Consider the following 19451-nt stretch of genomic DNA (forward strand, 5'->3'; position numbering starts at 1 on the left):
CCGCGTGGCTCTTGGGGCGGGTTTCTAGCCGCTGGGGGATGCGCGGCGGGTCTTGGGAAACCGCGCGCTACAAGCCGTCTGCGCCCCTCCCAAGAGATTCCCACGGTCCCTGTTGGGCGAAGATTGTATCCCTTCTGTGTGGTGGCGGCAGACGACAGCGTGGACAAGGAGATGGCAGTGGGGAGAGGAGGGCGCTGTGTGCCCGCAGGGTGACCCCGCGGTTGGAGCCACTAGTGACCAGGTGGCCGGGCGCAGTCGGCCCGCGGAGCCGTGGTCAAGTCGCCTTGGGTGGGCCGAGGTGGCCCGATACTGGGGGGTGTTGCAGGGGCGCTGCGTGCGCCTCGGCGGAACCACCCGGCTCAAGGCGGGCGCCCCTCCTATATCTAACCTGCTGGTTGGCGGGGAGGCGGGGAGCGCCGCGGGGGTGATGGGAGGCGGGAGAAAATCCCAGAGGCGACGCGGTTACGTACAATTGCCGCCGTTGGGGGAAAGAAACAGCGCAGGCAGCCGCGGCGCCCGTGACGCCTACAGCCAGGAATGCGCTGGTGGCGCAGGGGCCGGACAGCAGCTGGGCCTCCTCTTCGCGCCACCGGCCGCCCGCGGCGCCTCGGTACCCACCTGTACCGAGCTTTTCCCTTTTCCCCCACTCCATCCCAGTGATCACGCCCGTTTCCCCTTCACCACACCAGCCCCTCCTGATCTCTATTGCATCCCCCACTCGGCTTGCCTCCAAGGCCGCGAGCAACACTATTCGCCTTTGACCTTCCAGTCTACTTGAATTATTGGCGCCGCGGTGGGTTATATTCATGGGTCTGAGGTTCAAGGCCGGGTTATTGCTTTCCCATGCGCCCACCCACCTACCTGGCGCGCGGTGGTAGGGAGGGCTAGGTACCCTCCCGGTGGGAAGGCGTCCGGCCCCCGGCTGAGTTAGGGGTTTGGGCCAGGTCAAAGGCCGGGGAGTGGCAGGGGGGCACCATCTGAGGTATTGGGCTGGGACATAGGCACCCGCCGCCCTAACCAGCGGTGTCCAGCGAGTTTGTTTCCAAGAAGGGTGTCGTCTGTGGAAAAGCAGGACCCACTGGGAGGGCTGGGTAAAGGCCCCTGCGCTTAGGGCTGGGAATTTAGCGGGGAGCTGGGTTCCTGGTGGACCGAGCCAAATCCGGGTGAAACTGGCGAGGAGGAACGCGCAAGTGCCAACGAGCAGGTTTGCTGTCAGGCGGGGAGGCCCCGAGGTGGAGCCGCGCCCAGCTGGGAGTGGCCTCGTGGAGGTGTTTCTGTGAGCTTCCCACAATCCTAGGCTTGAACCGCTGGAGCCCCCGAGGGACGCGGGGGTTCAGAGAGCAAGAGGAAGGAACCAGACTGACAGGGTCGCCAGAGGCAGTCCCAGCACAAAGGCAAGCGAGAAGTCTTGCAGGAGCGAGTGCCTCTCAAGGTCGGTGCCAGATGCTCCGACTGCTGCAGTGAGAAGGGCTGATTTTGTTTCCCCCTGGAGTCAGGCTCTTTCTCAGCCGTTCCAAGGGCAGCAGAATCGGGACTTTGCCGCCGTGCTTTCTGTTGGGGATTGTACACAGACTCGAAACTCTGGAGAGGGCGTTGGTAGACAGAATTCAAGTGGTTCCTTATTTCAGTAGTTCCTATCAGAATTATTATACAGCCTGGTATTTAATGGGCTCTGATTCCCAGACATATCATGGTATATATTTGTTATGCCTACTAGATGGCACAGCTGGTGTGGTACCAATAATAAGCACCAGTACTCCCTGCCCCGACCGGCAGCCCTGTTTGGACCTAATGCACGATAAAAATTATTTTGGCACGGGGTGAAGCAGTGTGTCTGAACCAGTCGCTGATACAAAGCTGTGTTTAGATCTTAGCTCCTGGTTACCATGGATTTCTGTGTGCAAATCCCCTACCTCCCTGGTCTCATTTTCATCATCTGTAAAAAGAGGACACTGAGCTAGATGACGTGCAGGATCTCTCCCAGCTGTACACTTCTTGGCTTTATTACGCTGGACAGGCAGGTCTTTTTGTTTCCCAGGATGTTGGTTGGCTTCAGCTCTTAGTCTTAGGGGATCTGGCATCCCGTGCTGGGGTTTTCACAGCCTACAAAGCAAGCCAGGTTCTGGGCAGAGCCAGGCTTCCTGGTGGATTTAGAAATGAAACCCATTTGGACAGGGAGGGGGAACGGGTGGGCTTATAGGAATGCTGGGCTATACATTTCCTATCTCAAGCTTCAAGAGTCACAGGACCACCAATGGATATTTTGGAATGGATGCCTAAAGGGCTAAATTGATTCTTTTAGGGGAGAAAAGGCACATTGTTTGATAAAGGCTAGAACACAAAACAAAATGTGGGCAGTTTATAGTTGGAGGCTGTCCTTCATATGTGCAGATAAATACCACTTCAGGTATCTTCATGCATTTAATCAAAACTCTACAGTTCGCGGACTCTGCACACATAGCACAATGCCTTGCATACAGCAGTTATCCAATAAAATCTGATGAATGAGTAAATGAGTAATGATATGCATAGTTGCCAAGGAGATGAGGTTCCCTGACATTTATTCACACTGAATTACCTGTGCACAAAGAATGGCAACTTTATAAACATTGCCTTTCATCGAATTAAAGATAATCATCTGAAATGAAGTTTGTAGCGAAATAATCACTTGTCTTTTTATTTAATGAAACCAAAACTTATGTATGTTTAACTAAAATATAAAGGTTTGAAAATGTGATTAAGAAAATTTTGTACTGCAAAATTATCCAGTAATGAAATCTTAGTTAGAATTTAGATTTAAACAAATGGAAAAAAGAGGCATAAGGGAATTATTTAGAATTCCATTATGTTGTTCATGAGGTGAAATGTTAGTTAGTTAAACACAGTCACCAAGCACTGCTTACTTAAATTCTAAGAATAGCCTGTTTCCGTCAAAGGTGATTTGTTGTTTATATCTAGCATGAACCATTGCATCAGCAACTAATTATTTCAAGGATCTTTAACATTTTTCCATTAATTCCAAGCTTTTCATGGCAAATTTCTGGACAGGATTATTTTTTGGTAAATGTTTGACATTTTCTTTGCCCACTAAAACATTTATTTAGTTCAGATTGTAAAAATAATTGCATATGCCTTATGCCTCTTGATACATTTATTTTTTCCAAAGACCATCAATTTAACTCTGGAGAAAAGATCCCAGCCAAGTCTGTAAAGTTCTAAATGCCAGATAAATTGCACCTTTTATTTCCCTTCTAGAACTTTGTGAAAGAGACTTATATAGGAAAAATTGGTTGTGCCTGACTGCTCTTATATAGGGAGAGAGATGGGGTGAACATTGTCCTTTGAATGATATTTCCTGTCCTGTTTACCCTCCTAGCAGAAGGGCAACCATTTAGAAGACAGAAACAGTTCCTCCCTTATCTGGCCTCTTTAGTTGGACAGCTTCTCATAAGGGGTCTACTTTTGCCCCCAGCAGTCATGATCATGCATAGGCAAAACTCTGCCAATTTGGATGTGGGAAAGACTACCAAGTGAAAGTAGGATATGTGAAGTCTCTTTGCACCATGAAAAAAAAAATAAATTCCTGCTTTTTAAGGCACAGTAACTTAATATTTCCTTCCTTTATCCCTTTCTCCATCCATCTCTTCCTTTTTTTCCTGCATCCACTATAAACAGGCCCTCTGTAAAGACCTTAGAGATACAGTGTTAATTAAGCATGGTCCTGCTCCTAAGAAGCATACAGTTCAGGTGGGGTAATGGAGAAAAAGAAGCTCCTCTGGTTTAGCGTGTATTTCATTAACAACTCATGATGCACCTAATTTTGTCAGGTCCTTGAACCCCAGTGCCCTTTTCCACTTGGTTGCAATGTTTTTCCTTGTCAGACATCCTAGGGCTTATAGATCCTCTGGATCCTCTTCAGATAGGAAACAGCTACCGCCCCCCCTCCCATTGCACACACCAGTTAAAGCAACTACAAAAGGCATTTTGCCAGTTGATTCTTAGGGCTACAGTACTCCAGCTCCCCAACAAAAGTAAACAAAACCTTTGTAAAAATGCTGTAGGAATCATCTAAAAGAGGGAATTTTTAAGGCCCATAACTTCTTCATTTTCCTAAAAAATGTTTTTCATTATAAAATGAACATTCTTAATAGTTGCAGAAATGTTCCTATTGATTTTCAAATTTCACCCAATGAGTTTCTGCCAAACAATGGATAATAGTTTCAATTGTGAAGTAATAAGTAAGACCAAAGTAATTCTAATATCTTGTGCTTCAAAATTGGCCACATTTGCCAAGCATAGAAGTAATTTGTAGCATGAAGCCAAATGCCTACTAATAATAGAAATGTAGTCATTTAAGGATCACTGTATCTTTTCCTAAGAGATTTGATTGCAGTGTAATTTCAGCACATGTGATTTAGGGAGTAATAATCATTCATTCCAGCTTTTTAACCAAGGCAAGTTAATGCACATTTTATTTAAGGCTTATTATTACTTTTAACATATTCAATTCAGCTGTTAAAATTCCCCACAATAACTATGCTATTGCTTCATGAACACTCTTTTGAATCTTGTCATGATCCAAGTTTCTTTTAAGCCCTGAGTGCTAAAGTTAGTACTTCCTATTTTAGTTTTTAGCATTATTAACATTTAAGGTGGTATCCTTTATTTCTTAGAGAAAAAGAGAGGAAAAATATCTTAATTACCTAATGCCTTAATATGAGGACAAACTTCTCTATAAACAGAAGTCTATCTAAGCTGTTATATTTAGATTATTATACATCAAGTATGAAGAATGGACTTGGTGACAAGCTCTCTAATGAAATATTTCTTAATAGGGATGGAAATGGTTCAGCGGTATTGGAGATTAGTATATAATTAATCCAGAAAAGCAGCTTAAAAAGAGATCACTGCTCTCTCTCTCCCCCTCCCCTTTTTTGGTGATTTAGCGTATAAATGAACACATCTAGACAAGACATAAAAATGATTATAAAACCAGCAAACATGGTTTAGTGCTTTCTGTGTGCATACAATCTGCTAGATGCTATGGGAGGGGTACAGAGCTGGGCGAGAGCAGCTTCTGCCCTTAGGTGCTCACAGTTTCACCATGTGATAAGACAGACATGGTGAAAACACGAGTGACAATAAAATTTAAAATATTCAGGCTTTCCCAAACTAACAAAAGAAATCAAATGAGAAGCCCGGATTAAGTGTCAGGTGTTTAGGTGAGAGGAGATGCCTGTAGACTGAGATTTGAACAGGGTAAAGACATCCTTCTTCCCTGACAACCTTCTTTGAATACCCACAGGACAAACAGAGGACATAGAAAGACTTCCTCCTGTCTAGTGCTGCAATACCTGTTTATAGGAAGGTGAACCTGGAGGTTCTAAACCTGGATTTTTCAAGGAGCAACAAGATCCAAAGAGTTCTTGAAGGCCACATGGATAGCCCAGGCTCCCTAACTCATGACTTAATGGTCATTGAGGCCCACCACAATTCCTTTCCTTTCTAGAAGTTGACTAAGTTCTAAGAAGTTTTTAACGTTCCTCCCACGTGGAAACTTGCTTACATTTAGTGGCTCTCAGATAAAACAAGATTCTGGAAGCTGAGAATTATAACTTAAATTAAACTTCTTGGAGAAAGGAAGAGGTTAAGAATTTATGAAGGAGCCAGAGAAGCATGGATGCTTGGGATTTGAATATCAACTGTGAAATTGCAGGAAACCAAGCATTTCATCAGGTAGTAATGATCCATTGGAGCTTAGGGTTTCAAAACTAGGTTTAATTCTTAACGAGTTTTCACACTGAAACTCTTATGTAAGAGACCTGGGTTAAGGTAAAACAGATAGTTTGTATGGTGGTTTCCAATAAGAAGTACATAAAACTGCATTTGGAGATTTGTCCACCATGCAGTAATTTCCATTTAAACCAAGGAACCTCCTAAAAAGGGGAGGGGGCGGTATGAAGGCTCTAAGTCTACATCTGTCTGTAGATTTTTTTTTCAGCCCCATTTAGTGCTGTTTTTTTTCCAATCTGGTTTCTCGCTAAGTTGCACATTTCAATGAAGCATCCAAATTGGTCATTCTGATACCACCTGAAATAACCAGATGTTTCTTCATTAATCCAGTTCTTTTGCATGTAAATATGACACCAAGGACCAATACTTTCTCCAGTTAGCTCATGGTGCCTGGAGGGCTGTGCCAAATGAATTAGTTGTGGCTCAGTCATTTTCTGATGTCCTTTAAATGACTTCTCAGTTGCTACATACTGGCCACTTTCTCAGAGTCTCCCTTGGCAAAGCAGACATTTTATTGACACGGAATGTAGTTGCCTCAGAAGTTTGACCAGGTGTTGTGCACATTGGTTTTGAAAAACGAGCCTGATGACATAGTTTGTGGAAAGATGAATTCACTCATGGGATTCTACTCCAAGAAATCTGATTCTTAGATATCATATGAAACAAAAACTTGAATCCATTATCCCTATTTACTTTTAGGCATATTCATATACATATACTCTTATCCCTAAAGCTCTTGACTTAACCATGGTTATACTGTCAGTAAAATATTTTGATTCTTAAATATTTTTAAGTATCTCAATAAGATTAGGAGTTTAAAGCTAAACCTTTATTTAAAGGCCAAACATATTTACCTGTCTGACTTTCCAGTTTTGTATCTACATTGCCCCCAGAAATAGAAAATCTTTATTCCATTTTAATAGCAACACATAAATGCCCACAAAATTTTATAAGATCTGTTCATAGTTCCTATTATCTGAATCCATGGAAGAAACAAACAAAATATTCTTCCTGGGAGTGTTTGTTGCATATTTGCAGGCATGGTATTTGTTGTGCAGACTACTTGAAACAAAAACTAAACATCCTTATACTGAGTCAGATACAAAAGTTTTGCCCAGACTTGATTCACATTCTTGAGATTGCTGCTAATTTAAACCTTTTACTCTGATTAGAGATGGCATGAGGAAATGCAGTCTTGTAATAATTGGGCAGATCCTGCCCTCTCACATGTTAGCTGCTGCTGCGTTCAGATGTGCTCATGGTGGTCACTAAAAATACCAAAAGTTAATCTACTTTTCTCTGCCAAAAATATGCAACAGCTTTAGCTTACTCTTCTTGGTAGAAATTTCTTAAGGGGGAAAGGGAAGCTTTTCAAATGAAGTTTCAAGTTAAATAAATGATATTTATGAAATATTCAACAAGAAGAGTTTTCAGTTCTCCAACTCCTCTAAAGCCTCACAGTGTTCAAACTGGTATTTTGCAAAAGGTTCCATAAAGCCTCCCTTTTGGGCAAGAATCTTCTTACATATACATTTAATTATGTACATATATGGTGTGTTCTATCTTTGCGAAAGGGTGACTTCAGCAGGCAGGTATGTGTCTGAAGAATTAGTTTCTGGGTGAGGCACGTTGTGACTATTCTTTGGCTGGAAATTTTGCTCTCACCCAGAATTAATGATCTTGAATACAAAGATGGGTAGATCTGAAATTTCAAAAGCTCTCTAGAACTTTGCTGATGTTTGCCAAACTTGAGCAACTCAGAGAACCCCAAGTGTACACTTGTTCCAATCTATCCCCAGCAAAGCCTTTCAACTACATTTTCTGGGTGAGGCAGGTACACATTTTGCATATATAGTGTAGTTGTTTCTTTACAATATAGAGTTTCCCGAAGTTTTTCCTTCAGAGATGTGGCAGGTTACTTAAAAAGGACCTTGGAATAGGGTTGTGAATTTAAAGTTTCATATAGTACCAGAGAAATGCTGCATCTGAGAATTTCCATATGCATGAAGCCTATTCCACATGCTGAAAAAGAGTTTCATTTGACAAGCAAAACGCAGTCCCTAAATGTTATTGCACTTTAGTCCATTCTTAGGTATTAGAGCACATACTCTATGTATATCAGTACCTACCGTGTACTGCAGTTAAAGTTGAATACTTTCATACTTAGTAAAAAATGTTGAGCCCTCCTGCTTGTGCTGTGTTTAGTTCTACAGTTAGCACCTTGGGAGTTTTTCATGTGCGTCTTTTAAAAACACCTATAGAAGTTAATTTTTTTTTTTCGTTTGCCTTCACAGGGTGTTGTAAGACTTTTCTGGAGGGATATAGCAGTTAGGGCAGGTGTCATTCCTGCTTTACCCACTTACTTTCAGCTCTTTCCTTTGGTGTCATTTCTGCCCCTCTATATTGCTTCTCACTTCACAGAGTCATTTCTGGAATTCTCTTCCTTTTTTTTGGCATGTGTTGTCTCACGCATGCCTGTGATTCCACCGTGCCCTCTCCAGCTTTGCTTGCCTTACTTCCTTTGTGCAGTCTCTTGGGCTTTATGGGGAAGAAAAGGAAGAATTCCAAGTGCTTAAACACAGATTAAACACTGTAAAGTTACACAGGAGGTGTTTTTGTATGTGTGTTTTTGTTTTTTGTTTTGCCTTTTTTTTTTTTTTTTTTTTTATCCTGAAAGTCCTGCTGAGTTGATGAGTTACATCTTTCCTGGTGGGACAGTTCTTTGATAATTCTATATCAATATTTTTCACTATGAAAAATAGAGACAACAGATATTTCTATCTAAGACAAGATAAACTTAACCTATCAAAAATATAGTGAATAAATGGTCTTGTTATTTTAAATAAATTACTCTTCTCATTGGCAGTCAAATTATGCTTATAACTAAGAAATATGGGAATCAGCTTTACTAGTACCTTTGGACACTCGTGTTGATCTAAAAGCAGCACTGTTCATTAGCAAAAGTAATAGAATGGGATCAAAGTGTTATCCCTAATTAGATCACGTTAAACCTCTTAAAAATCACCTATCTCCACAAGCACGGTGGTTTATTTCTCATAAACCTTTGCACTACATATGTATTTTCACTCATACTGTTAACCAGATAAAAACAAAAGCAGATGCAAACTTCCCTGAGAATCTGGTTTAACTGGAGAACTCTGTTTCATTTTAAAATCAGGCCAGTCTAAATTTTGCAGATATTTGGATATATGCACTAAGCACAGAGGTCAGCCCACTTGATTTTAGTAGGTAGCAGTCTCCAGCAGGTGACACGGGGCTGAGCACAAAGCCAGATCTCCTTTGTGGCCATAAAATGGGTGGGGGACGGGAAACATAGTCCACAAAAGGAGGGGTATTCCCAGCAGTCATGTGGTGGCCTGAATGTTGAAACCATTCCTCAGGATTTTCCTGGCAGTCTCAATTTTAATTAAAGTCTTTTATCCTCTTTGTATTTCTTCACTCACTTTTCCTAATTTTTTTATTTGGAAAAGATGGTTTCCATTGTCATAAAGCAGTATTATATCTGGAATTGGCAGTGAGTACTCTAACATCGTACAAATTGTATCCTGAAAGGAGCTGGTAGGTACCTGGAACAGTTCTCTAAAGATACCAGGTCTGCTTGTACTGGAAGCTCCCCACAGGGAGAGAGTGGTTTTTCCTAATGTGAGTGATTTCTGGGAAAGGAGATCTCTGAAGCCTCGTTAGGTTTCTGACAATCCTAACTGTTGGCAGCTTTGCCTTCCTGGGTCTGGGATCAGGTTGTGTCTCGCGGACTTGGAGGAGCAGAGGAAACTCTCATTTATATGTCCAGTATTTGGAGCTCCACTCTATGATCTAGAATTTTCTGACTGCCTGTTTGGAAAGAGTCATTCAAATGTTTACAGCAGGTGCTGTGCTAGAGTTAGACTTTGGACACAGAAACAGGAAAGGTTCTAGTTGAGAAAGTGTGAACTTCTCAAAAATAATATGGAAATACTAATGTAGCCATAAATAGTGTTCAACCATCTCATTTCTGATGCCTTTCGAATGTTCAAATGAGTGAACTATTTGTGAATTATTCTCTTCACCTCAGAGTACTTTCAGCGACTGAAAAGGCAGCCACAGCTTGTCATTTTCAGAGACAGCCTCATTCTAATATACCTTCATACTTAAAATGACTTGACTTTTTAAACTCTAAACCCTCTAAGCTTCTGGGAAATATCTTTCAGCTGTCAGCCTCTGCTCTACCAGGGTCCTGGTTGCAGATGTGAGTAGGCAGCTGCTGCAGCTCATGAACAGCTCTGACTTAATTCTCTATTTATTCACACTTTTCTTCCTGATTCTTGTAACATTCTTTTATTCCTTGCTTAGCAGACACACGTGGCTTGAAGTTGTCACTCTCCATAGTAAAGGAGCTAGAGAAAAAGCTGCACTGCTGCCTGGGGTTCCACAGCGGATGCCAGGGACCCAGAGTGTACTGTGTGAATAGAGGTGATGACCCCTGACTATAGTGTCTTTTAGATCACAGGAACAGCCTCCAAGCAAATGTTGTTTTGATAGAAATATAGACAGTGATATTTTCTCTAAAGCTGCTCTTTAAGTCTCTCTTCCTGACTTTGCCTATTGAGGTTTTGATTTATCAGGGGACAACATGTCCTGTTTTTCTGCTCAAAATGGAAAGTGATGTCAAAATGAAATGGACTTTTAAAAAGAGTTTGGTGGTTTAGATTTTCTTTTTCTGCTTTGAAGTCAGATACATACGTGTGTATATATTTGCCTAGTAAAATCATTTTCATGTGATGCTTGTGAAATGTCAGCATACGGAAAACGATTTCTTAAACAAGCAGCATTTGGCAGGCTGTATTTAGTTTTGTAGTCAATCACTTCATAACTATAGGCCTCATTTAATTGCCCATCCTTTGGAATTCTTAAAGAAATAGAAGAAACTTCCTTGATTGACTAGAGAGTTCTGTGGTTAAATTAATTGGCTGGTGCCTTGAACCTTTAGGGTGCCCTGGATTTAATCCAGGTTAAGATCCTTGGATCATGCCTCAGTGTCACTCTCAGAGATGGGACTCTGTAAAAAAGTGACATGATCCTATATGACATTTATTACATTCTTGGTTGTAACAGGAAGAAAATCTATATAGGGTTTGGCGATAAGTTAAAATAAGCAAGCTCAAAGGTCAATGGCCTATCTAAACTTACATCTTAGAGATGGGTAACACTGATGTGGTTTACTGTGGTTTCTCTTTGCATAGTTGAACCCTCCCTCTTCCTCTCTCCCTCACTCACCCCCATCCTGCTGTCAGAATTGATCTTGAGTTTTGGTCTCTTTCCCAAGAAGTAGTTCAGTTTATGATTCTTGCTACCACTCAGCTTTTAACAGCGGTAATACAACCATAATACCCATAGTTGATACGTATTGATCCCTTACTAAAAGTCAGGCACTGCCTGGGTTTACTTAATCTCAGGTATGTATGTTGTCAGCATCTTCATTTTGTGAGTGAAGAATCAGAGGCACAGAGTCCTAAAGCTACCTTGCCCCCTCCCTCTTTAGTGGTGGAGGCAGGTTTACACTCAAGACCACCTGGCCCCAGGTGATTCCCTACTTCACCCAGGTAACTTCAGGCCCTAGTCTTTCAACCATACAGATTTCACTTAAGATCCTGGCCCTCTTCTTGAATTTATGTCAGATACATGTGAGGCTTCATTCATCATATATTTCTAAGCAGGCTTTTGTGTGTCTGTTTGAATTCTTTTCCAAGAATTAGGGGAAGTGGGAGTCAGGTCGTGATGTGACGGTCAAAGGACTTAGCCCGAAAGGGTAGAGTTAATGCATGACAGACAAGGGGACTCTCATCTGAAAATTTGTGTATCTTTGTTTCTTCTCAGGTTCTCCTTACTATGACAATGTCCGCCCCCTCTCTTACCCTGATTCGGATGCTGTGCTGATTTGCTTTGACATCAGTAGACCAGAGACCCTGGACAGTGTCCTCAAAAAGGCAAGTGCTGGGGAATGATGACACACTTCAGTACTGGGTGATCTGTAAATAGAAACGTGGGGTTTGCTGGGGAGCTCAAAGACTCTAGTCAATTCCCTGCCTTACAATTTGTAATTAAACACTAGAACCCTTTCACACCAAAATGGGGTTTCCACTTTTTGATGATGAACCTGCTTGAAATTTTATTTCATGAAGCTCTGAAACAAAATACCTTTTAAGGGCCTTCATGTTTGTCCTTTGGGAGAAAATGGTACAGCTAAAACCAGTTATATTTGATTACTATCATATTCATGTTTTCCTTCCTTCTTTCAGTGACTCAACAGATTGCATCATAGTTTACAGATTTACATTTGACCTCAAGTCAGATAGTGAAAGGAATGCAATAATGGCTATTTTAACAAAGAAGCTGTGTTTTAGTTATGGTGTTATTAGAAACAGAAATGGAACTAGTATAGGAGGAATAGGGATGTGTCCAATGTGAATTGTCTGATGATCGGGTATCTGTCTAGTAATTATGATCAGGTATCTTTCTAGTAATATAGAAGCAGTGCTTGTAAACATGTTATATATTATAATGTACACATAGTTTACGGAGGCAAAGGTAAGTCAGGTTCCGTAGGAACCTAACTAAGGAAGCTATGGATGGAAGGAGGCAGGGGGAGATCAAGAGGAAGAGGACCTATTACAGGATGGGTCACAGGAACTAGGGAGGCCAGTGGGAGGAAGGGGCGTTTCTTGACCTCCAGCAGTGGAGACTCAGCCTCCAGGTAGCTGTAGAAGGCACATGCCGTGTTAGTCCATGGATCAGCATTTATTAGCCACTAGCTATTTTCTCAGCCCTGGCCTGTGTGCTGTGGGGTTTCAGAATCAGATCCTTGTTGGAGCACTCCCTCTCCTCCACACACTGGCTCCAACGCCGGATGTGGCTGAGAGCAAGGCAGTGTCAACTGAGGGGTGACCCGTGCAGCCCAGTCTGAGTATGGTATGGATTGAGAAAGACAAACATGCAGGTGTGGCCAGGTTGGTTTTGTTTTTTTGGTTTTAATTTTTGGTGGAATTTATTTGTATTTTGTGTGTTTTTATTAGTTTACATTCCCCTATTATATTTCATTGCTTGGCTTGTGTGTCATTGTGAAGTCAGGATTGGAAGTATAATAATCCTTCTGTCTCTACTAAATATTACAAACAGAGTTCAATAAAATAGGACTTTCTTAATAGATCAAGGCTCTTTTTTCCTTTTTAGCTCCTTTCAATTTTGAGTAACACATATCTAACACAAATAATGCTAATGCTTGTCAAATCCAGGCAGGAATACACCTTTCCTGTCTTTAATGCTTGTAAACAATTGCTAGACATGCAGAGGGAGGCCAAAGTCATTACATAGCTGAAGAGCAACATAACAACATGTCTAGTTCTGTCTGGAGATAAAAGGAGTTGCTTATTTACTAGAGATTTTACTTGATGTAGTATCGGCCTATGCATAATTTATGATGAAAAGCCTTTCTCCTGTTTTATTTTGCTTTTGTCTTCTAAGACCAAATGAATAGTGACTTTGGGCTTATAGATATTAATGAGTATGTTTTACATTCCTGTGAGGTTTAAGGCTCATGATAACCCCTGTGGTTTGTCTTGATTAATGGAACCCTTTAAGTCCTTCACTATCAAAGAGGAGGTTAGAATGACTTGAAGTAGGAAGGATTTCTTTTTTTTTTTTTTCCAGTTCACCTTCCACTTCTAATGCCAGTGCCACCTAGCATATGGTGGGTGTTCCTACATAATTCTGAAAGGAGTGAGGGAGAGAGGGAGAGAGGGAGAGAAGAAGGGAGGGAGGAAAGAAGAAGGAAGGAAGGAAGGAAGGAAGGAAGGAAGGAAGGAAGGAAGGAAGGAAGGGAGAAAGGGAGGAATAAGTGGACAAAATGGGCTCTTATGGAAAGTATATTATTCCTTTAAATCCACTGGTGTAGTTTGCACTAGAGTTCGTTACCCAAAGTATACCCCTAGATTTGGAGATGTCTCCTCTAGTGATCTTTTAAGTCATTCTTGCAGGATGTCCCTCTTATCTAGTGTTATACTTAATACATGACTTCATCACCCCCAGTATTCTGTGAATTTCTTTCCAGAAGACACAGCTATGTCTTAGTTATCATTGTCACTGCCACAGTACTTAGTAGAACACTTACATATTTGTGAATGTGGGTGGGAAGAGTCAGGCACCACTTCCCCATCTCAGCCTCTCTAGGCCCTGCCCTCAAAGGCCAAAGATCTCCTCTGACCGCCCTGAACCCTTGACTCTCATGCTGTTGCAGAGCTCAAGCTTGAGGAAATGAAGCCACAAAAAGCCACTTGCTTGTTCTTAAAGAGGACAGTTGGAATTCCAAGCCAGGCATTGCTGAAGGTTCTAATAATTCTTGTTAGATCATGAAGCAACTAGACAAATTGGAATAGATTGAAATAGTTTTAAACTAACTTGAAGGCATATGAGCTACAGGACCGTCTGCCTTCCCAATGACCCAAGAGATGTTCCTTTGCAAATGTCATGGTCTGTGTTGATGCAACCATGTGAACAGAAACTCCTTCAAGGCAGGATGTTCTGTTTTATTAACTATCTCAGGTACTTAAATAGAGCCTCAGCTCGTGGTGGCATGCTTCAGTGTTTCATGATGGGATCAGGGAATGCATACTTGGTGCTAGTGTTGCCTCCGCCTTATCCCCAGCCTTCTAGTTAAGGAGGATCAGATCCACACATCGAAGGATATGGTCACTTGTTAGGATATATAATTATTCTTAAGACACATTTATATTTAAGAGACACACCAATAATTAAGACATTATTGAAGCTACCTTTGGACAACATCTACCAAGTCTCTTTCAGTAGCAACAGATGAGTCACAGAGAGGGAGAATCAATCATAATATACGTAATTATTCTCGAATGCTTAAAAAGTAGTAAAACTTCACATCTGTTCAGGAGATAAATGCAAAGTTTGCTTCTTCATCTCAAGGGACACTCCTTTTTTAACATCTTTTTTGAGTTTCATTCTAATGTCTGCCAGTGGAGAAATGGTTTTCATGATATGGATACCGTTACTTTGTTCATTTTTAATCTTTTTTTTCTTTCATAGTGGAAAGGTGAAATCCAGGAATTTTGTCCAAATACCAAAATGCTCTTGGTCGGCTGCAAGTCTGATCTGCGGACAGATGTTAGTACATTAGTAGAGCTCTCCAATCACAGGCAGACGCCAGTGTCCTATGACCAGGTATGGATTTTGCCCATGTGCAAAACTGGATTTTAGAAAGAGTGAAAGAAATGGACTATCACTCATAATAAATAAAATAAAAAGTAGCTGCTCTTCTAAAGGCTCACCCAGTGGTCAGTTGTGAAATTTAAAATGCTGTCATTTATTAGTGTAATTACATTATATTTGGGTACATAAACAGTTGATATGCTAACCTTGTATATTTCTGCAACTCCCAGTAGGTTTAAAGTTAAATAGGTTTAAGAGAGAATGTGGTCAAAATCAGTAATACTCCTTAAGAGAGGTAATCTGATTTTACAGTCGGCAGCACAATAATAAGGCTGTTGCCGGTAAAGTGGAACACTCCGTAACACCATCTTTCAGGGATCCTTCATTTCTGTAGGCATTTCCCCCAAGTATTTAGAAATGAGAATCAGTTTCAAAAGCTCATTCTCATAAAACCTACAACCAGATTCTAAAGAGAGTTCATGTTGAAATGCCAAAATTTTATTAAGAATCATCATTTTAAATACTGCAGTCTTCTCAGTCTTCCATTTCTCATTAGCAAAAAATTTGGTATTTTAAATAAGTCGTTTTGGTTGATGTGCACATGCTTATTGTTGTGTACATTGGTGGTATGGTTCACACTTAGAAATTACATATTTTGTGTTTCATAAAGTAACAGATGTCACAATAGTATCACTCCTTTCCTCAACTTATTTTGGCCCGAAGTAAGACAGAATCACTTACATTTCGAAATCAATTTTAAATTTCATTCATTGCCCCTGTTTTTGGTACAACCTGGTCACTAGTCTTGAATGCCATTTACCCTCAAGAAAAGAGAAATGAAGTGCACCATGAGGCGCTGGAACAGGTTCTCAAGGCCACATCACCACGGCCAGAGCTGTGTGGAAAATGCGGAGTTTATGTTCATGACCTTCAGTTAACTTACTTCACTAGTAAGATTCTCTGGGCCATTCCATGCTTGCTGTGACCCTGGAAGGCCTGCATAACCAGTTAACTCTTGCTTGCAGTTGATAATGAAGATGAATCACCTCGTTAGCTCCACTCTACACTTCTTTGAAACGTCTCATATTAAGTGTTTCATAACCAGGGTCCTCATTTGTTAAGATCAGCCTTTAGCATTTATTCAGAGCTCTAACACCTCTAATGAGCCATGAGAGTTGGGCATCTTAGGGATTGGCTCTTGACTGCAAATATTTATGAAGTAATAAATAAGGCAGTTTACATTTTAACAACTTTTTTTTTTTTGCAATGACACTTGGAAAATTCAGTTAACATATCAGCAAACGTTTTGCAATGCGTTATTATTTTGTGGTATTAGAAGATGCTAGCTAGCTTTCCCCCAAAGTCCTATTGCTGATTAAAATCCCTTCTTTTGCTTCTCAGGGGGCAAATATGGCCAAACAGATTGGAGCAGCTACTTATATCGAATGCTCAGCTTTACAGTCGGAAAATAGCGTCAGAGACATTTTTCACGTTGCCACCTTGGCATGTGTAAATAAGACAAATAAAAACGTTAAGCGGAACAAATCACAGAGAGCCACAAAGCGGATTTCACACATGCCTAGCAGACCAGAACTCTCGGCAGTTGCTACGGACTTACGAAAGGACAAAGCGAAGAGCTGCACTGTGATGTGAATCTTTCATTATCTTTAATGAAGACAAAGGAATCTAGTGTAAAAAAAAACAGCAAACAAAAAGGTGAAGTCTAAATGAAGTGCACAGCCAAAGTCATGTATACCAGAGGCTTAGGAGGCGTTTGAGAGGATACTCATCTTTTTGGAATCCTGACCTTAGGTTCGGCATGTAGACCAAGTGATGAGAAGTGAATACATGGAAGAGTTTTGAAGTGTGACTTGAAAAATATGCCAAAAAATGAGAAATACAAATGAGCTAGAGGAAGATGAGGGGGGATGCGAGTACCTCCAAGAAGAAAAATCACACTCTGAATGGTGCTTGCATTTTTTTTTTTGTTATGATCTATTCATGGATCTCTACTTTGATTTAATTTTTAAATGTTTTAATCTCCTTTACAGAAAGTATATGTTAATATACCGTCCTCATGGGGGAACGGGCACTGTGACCTTAGCATTTAGTTTTCTAGAGGATATGTGATCTAATTTCTTTCTAGCTCATCATTAAAATGGAAATTGTATCAGGACCCATGGGATATATCCAGAGGAAAACTTTGTGAGGCTTTGCAATCTTGCCTTCCTGAAGATAGCTGAGTAGGATGGTTCTAAGGAAAGCCTTTGCAATCTTGCAAGATGTGTAGACCAGCACTACAAAGATTGCATAGATCAAATAGGAAAAAAAAGTGTCGATTTTTATTCAGTCTGATGGTTCTGTTCTTCATTGTGATTGTCATTAAAAAGTGGTAAATTGCTCAATGTAATATTTTTGTGCGCTGTTTAGAAAAGAAGTTGTGTGATTTTTTTGCCATCGTTGATAAAAATGCAAAGTCAAATAAAAGGTGTCTTGGTTTGATGTCATAGAATGATCCAAGGAGAGAAAAAAGGTAGTTACTGTTTCACCAGAAGAGGTAATGAGTGAAGGAAAGAATAGTAGCAGAAAGCACAGTTTGTGAGTAAAGCTGTCTGGAATTAAGTTACCAAAAATACAAAGCAGAAGGACTATTATTTTGGGTTGAAGCTCCGAAACTGGCAGCATCTGATGATCTGTTGGTTTATTTCACTTTCATTAAATGAACATTGATGAGAGAAGAACCCACTTACCCAAGCTTTAGAGAATCCCTAGTGGAAGATTATATAATAGAGTTTCAGTCCTGACACAACACTAGGGCACTTCTAGAGCGTGATTGCTCAAACCTCACTGAACAGATGCAGCCAAGGTCCATGTTCAGCACTTGGTCACTGTTGTTAACGTAAAATAATAAGCATTTAAAATAGTTTACAGATATTTTTGATTAGTTCCTTTTAGAGATTCTTTCAGAGAAGAAACCAGATCTGACCTGTTTATTGTTGGCGCTTGTTGAAAACGAGCTTTCTTTCCCATGATAATGCTTCGTTTTTGAAGTATTGAAGCTGTGCTCCCCTTCAATTGTGGCAGGAGAGATTAAGGTAATTACAACACTCAGTTCTATGTCTTACAAGCACTTTGTTTTGTCTCTGCAAGAAAATTCGATTCCAGTCATTTCCCACAAAATACAGACATTTTACCAACATAATATGCTTTGATTGACGCAGCATTATGCTTTGGGCAGTATTACAAAATAGCTGGCGAGTGCTTTCTGTATTTAAATATTGTAAAAAGAAAATAAGTTATAACTGTTATAAAGCAGAACTTTTGTTGCATTTTTTAAACTGTTGAAGTCACTTTGTATGTTTGGTCAATGTTTCCGCAGTATTTATTAAAACATACTTTTTTTTTCTTCAAATAAAAAAGTAACCATGTCTTTGTCTAAATGTGATCTGTCTTTTATTATCTACTTCCTGATTTAGCTGTTTAGCTTTGTTCTTTAACATAGGTGATTACAGAATCTGGCTTAACATTTTCTGAACTAGAAGGCTTTGGAATTTTTTGATTCTTCATAGTAGTAACAGATAAACCTGCATATATAAAAGTTTTCATGATGCTTTCAAATCACAAGAACAAAATGGAGCATAATTAGATTAAGTGATTTGATCACATACAAAAAAGAGCCATGACACTGCTTAAGATTAACTTGTAGAAAATATGGAAATCCTTCAAGTCTTTAAGAATGAAGCAATATGATGCACTCTCAAGTCGCAGGTTTAATGCTAATATGAGCCTAGTTTGCCTCTCTGCCCTGTGGGGTCCTAAACCTTGGTCCTTAACCCATGCCACCTCGCAAGGCATGCCCTTGTGCACAGCTGTTGCGGGGATGACCCAGAACACAGCTTTTGCAGCAATTGGTGGAAGGATAAATGACACAGTACAACATAATACAAGTTTCCCCACTGACCTGGGAGATGTACAGTATGCATGGAACAGCTTAAAAGAGAGGACTATCTCCCCATAAATCCAGTTGATTCTCAGTCTTCCGCTAAAATACTTAATATATAAGTTTTACGTAAGTGTCCAAAGATACTCTGTGGGATTTTAAAACAGTGCTTCTTTTTACACAGCTAAGTCACTTCATATAAAAAAAGGCATCCTTGTGGCTTCTTTTTTTTTCTGAGTGGCTTTGGGAATCTTGGAGGTATAGTTATTTGCTTGGAAATAATTCTCAGAAGTCCAAAGCAAAGGGGGAAGCAGAGAATCCAGCATGAGTGAAAAAATTAAAGCACACTGACGTTATGAAATGGCCTTATAAACAATTTTAAGCACAGAGATTTACTGAAAATGTCTGTAACTCATTCTCGTCATCAAATAGTAAAGGAAATAAAAGTACTTTCCAAATCCTTGGTGTTGAGTAACTTCGGAGCATAATG

General features: G+C 40.5%; 1 protein-coding gene across 2 annotated transcripts in view; it reads left to right on the forward strand.

Annotated features, from left to right (window-relative positions):
- The window catches only part of RND3 (Rho family GTPase 3), a 73214-nt gene extending 54753 nt beyond the window's left edge, over positions 1–18461 (forward strand). For both annotated transcript variants that reach the window (XM_055292161.2, XM_055292162.2), the window contains 3 exons: positions 11668–11777; positions 14899–15033; positions 16423–18461. In XM_055292161.2, coding sequence (XP_055148136.1) covers positions 11668–11777; positions 14899–15033; positions 16423–16674 — 497 coding nt within the window. In that variant the 3' untranslated portion in view covers positions 16675–18461. The remainder of the gene's footprint in view (positions 1–11667; positions 11778–14898; positions 15034–16422) is intronic.
- The last annotated feature ends 990 nt before the right edge of the window (positions 18462–19451 follow it).

This window comes from Symphalangus syndactylus, chromosome 9, assembly GCF_028878055.3.
Source record: "Symphalangus syndactylus isolate Jambi chromosome 9, NHGRI_mSymSyn1-v2.1_pri, whole genome shotgun sequence".
In the NCBI taxonomy this organism is placed as follows: Eukaryota; Metazoa; Chordata; class Mammalia; order Primates; family Hylobatidae; genus Symphalangus; species Symphalangus syndactylus.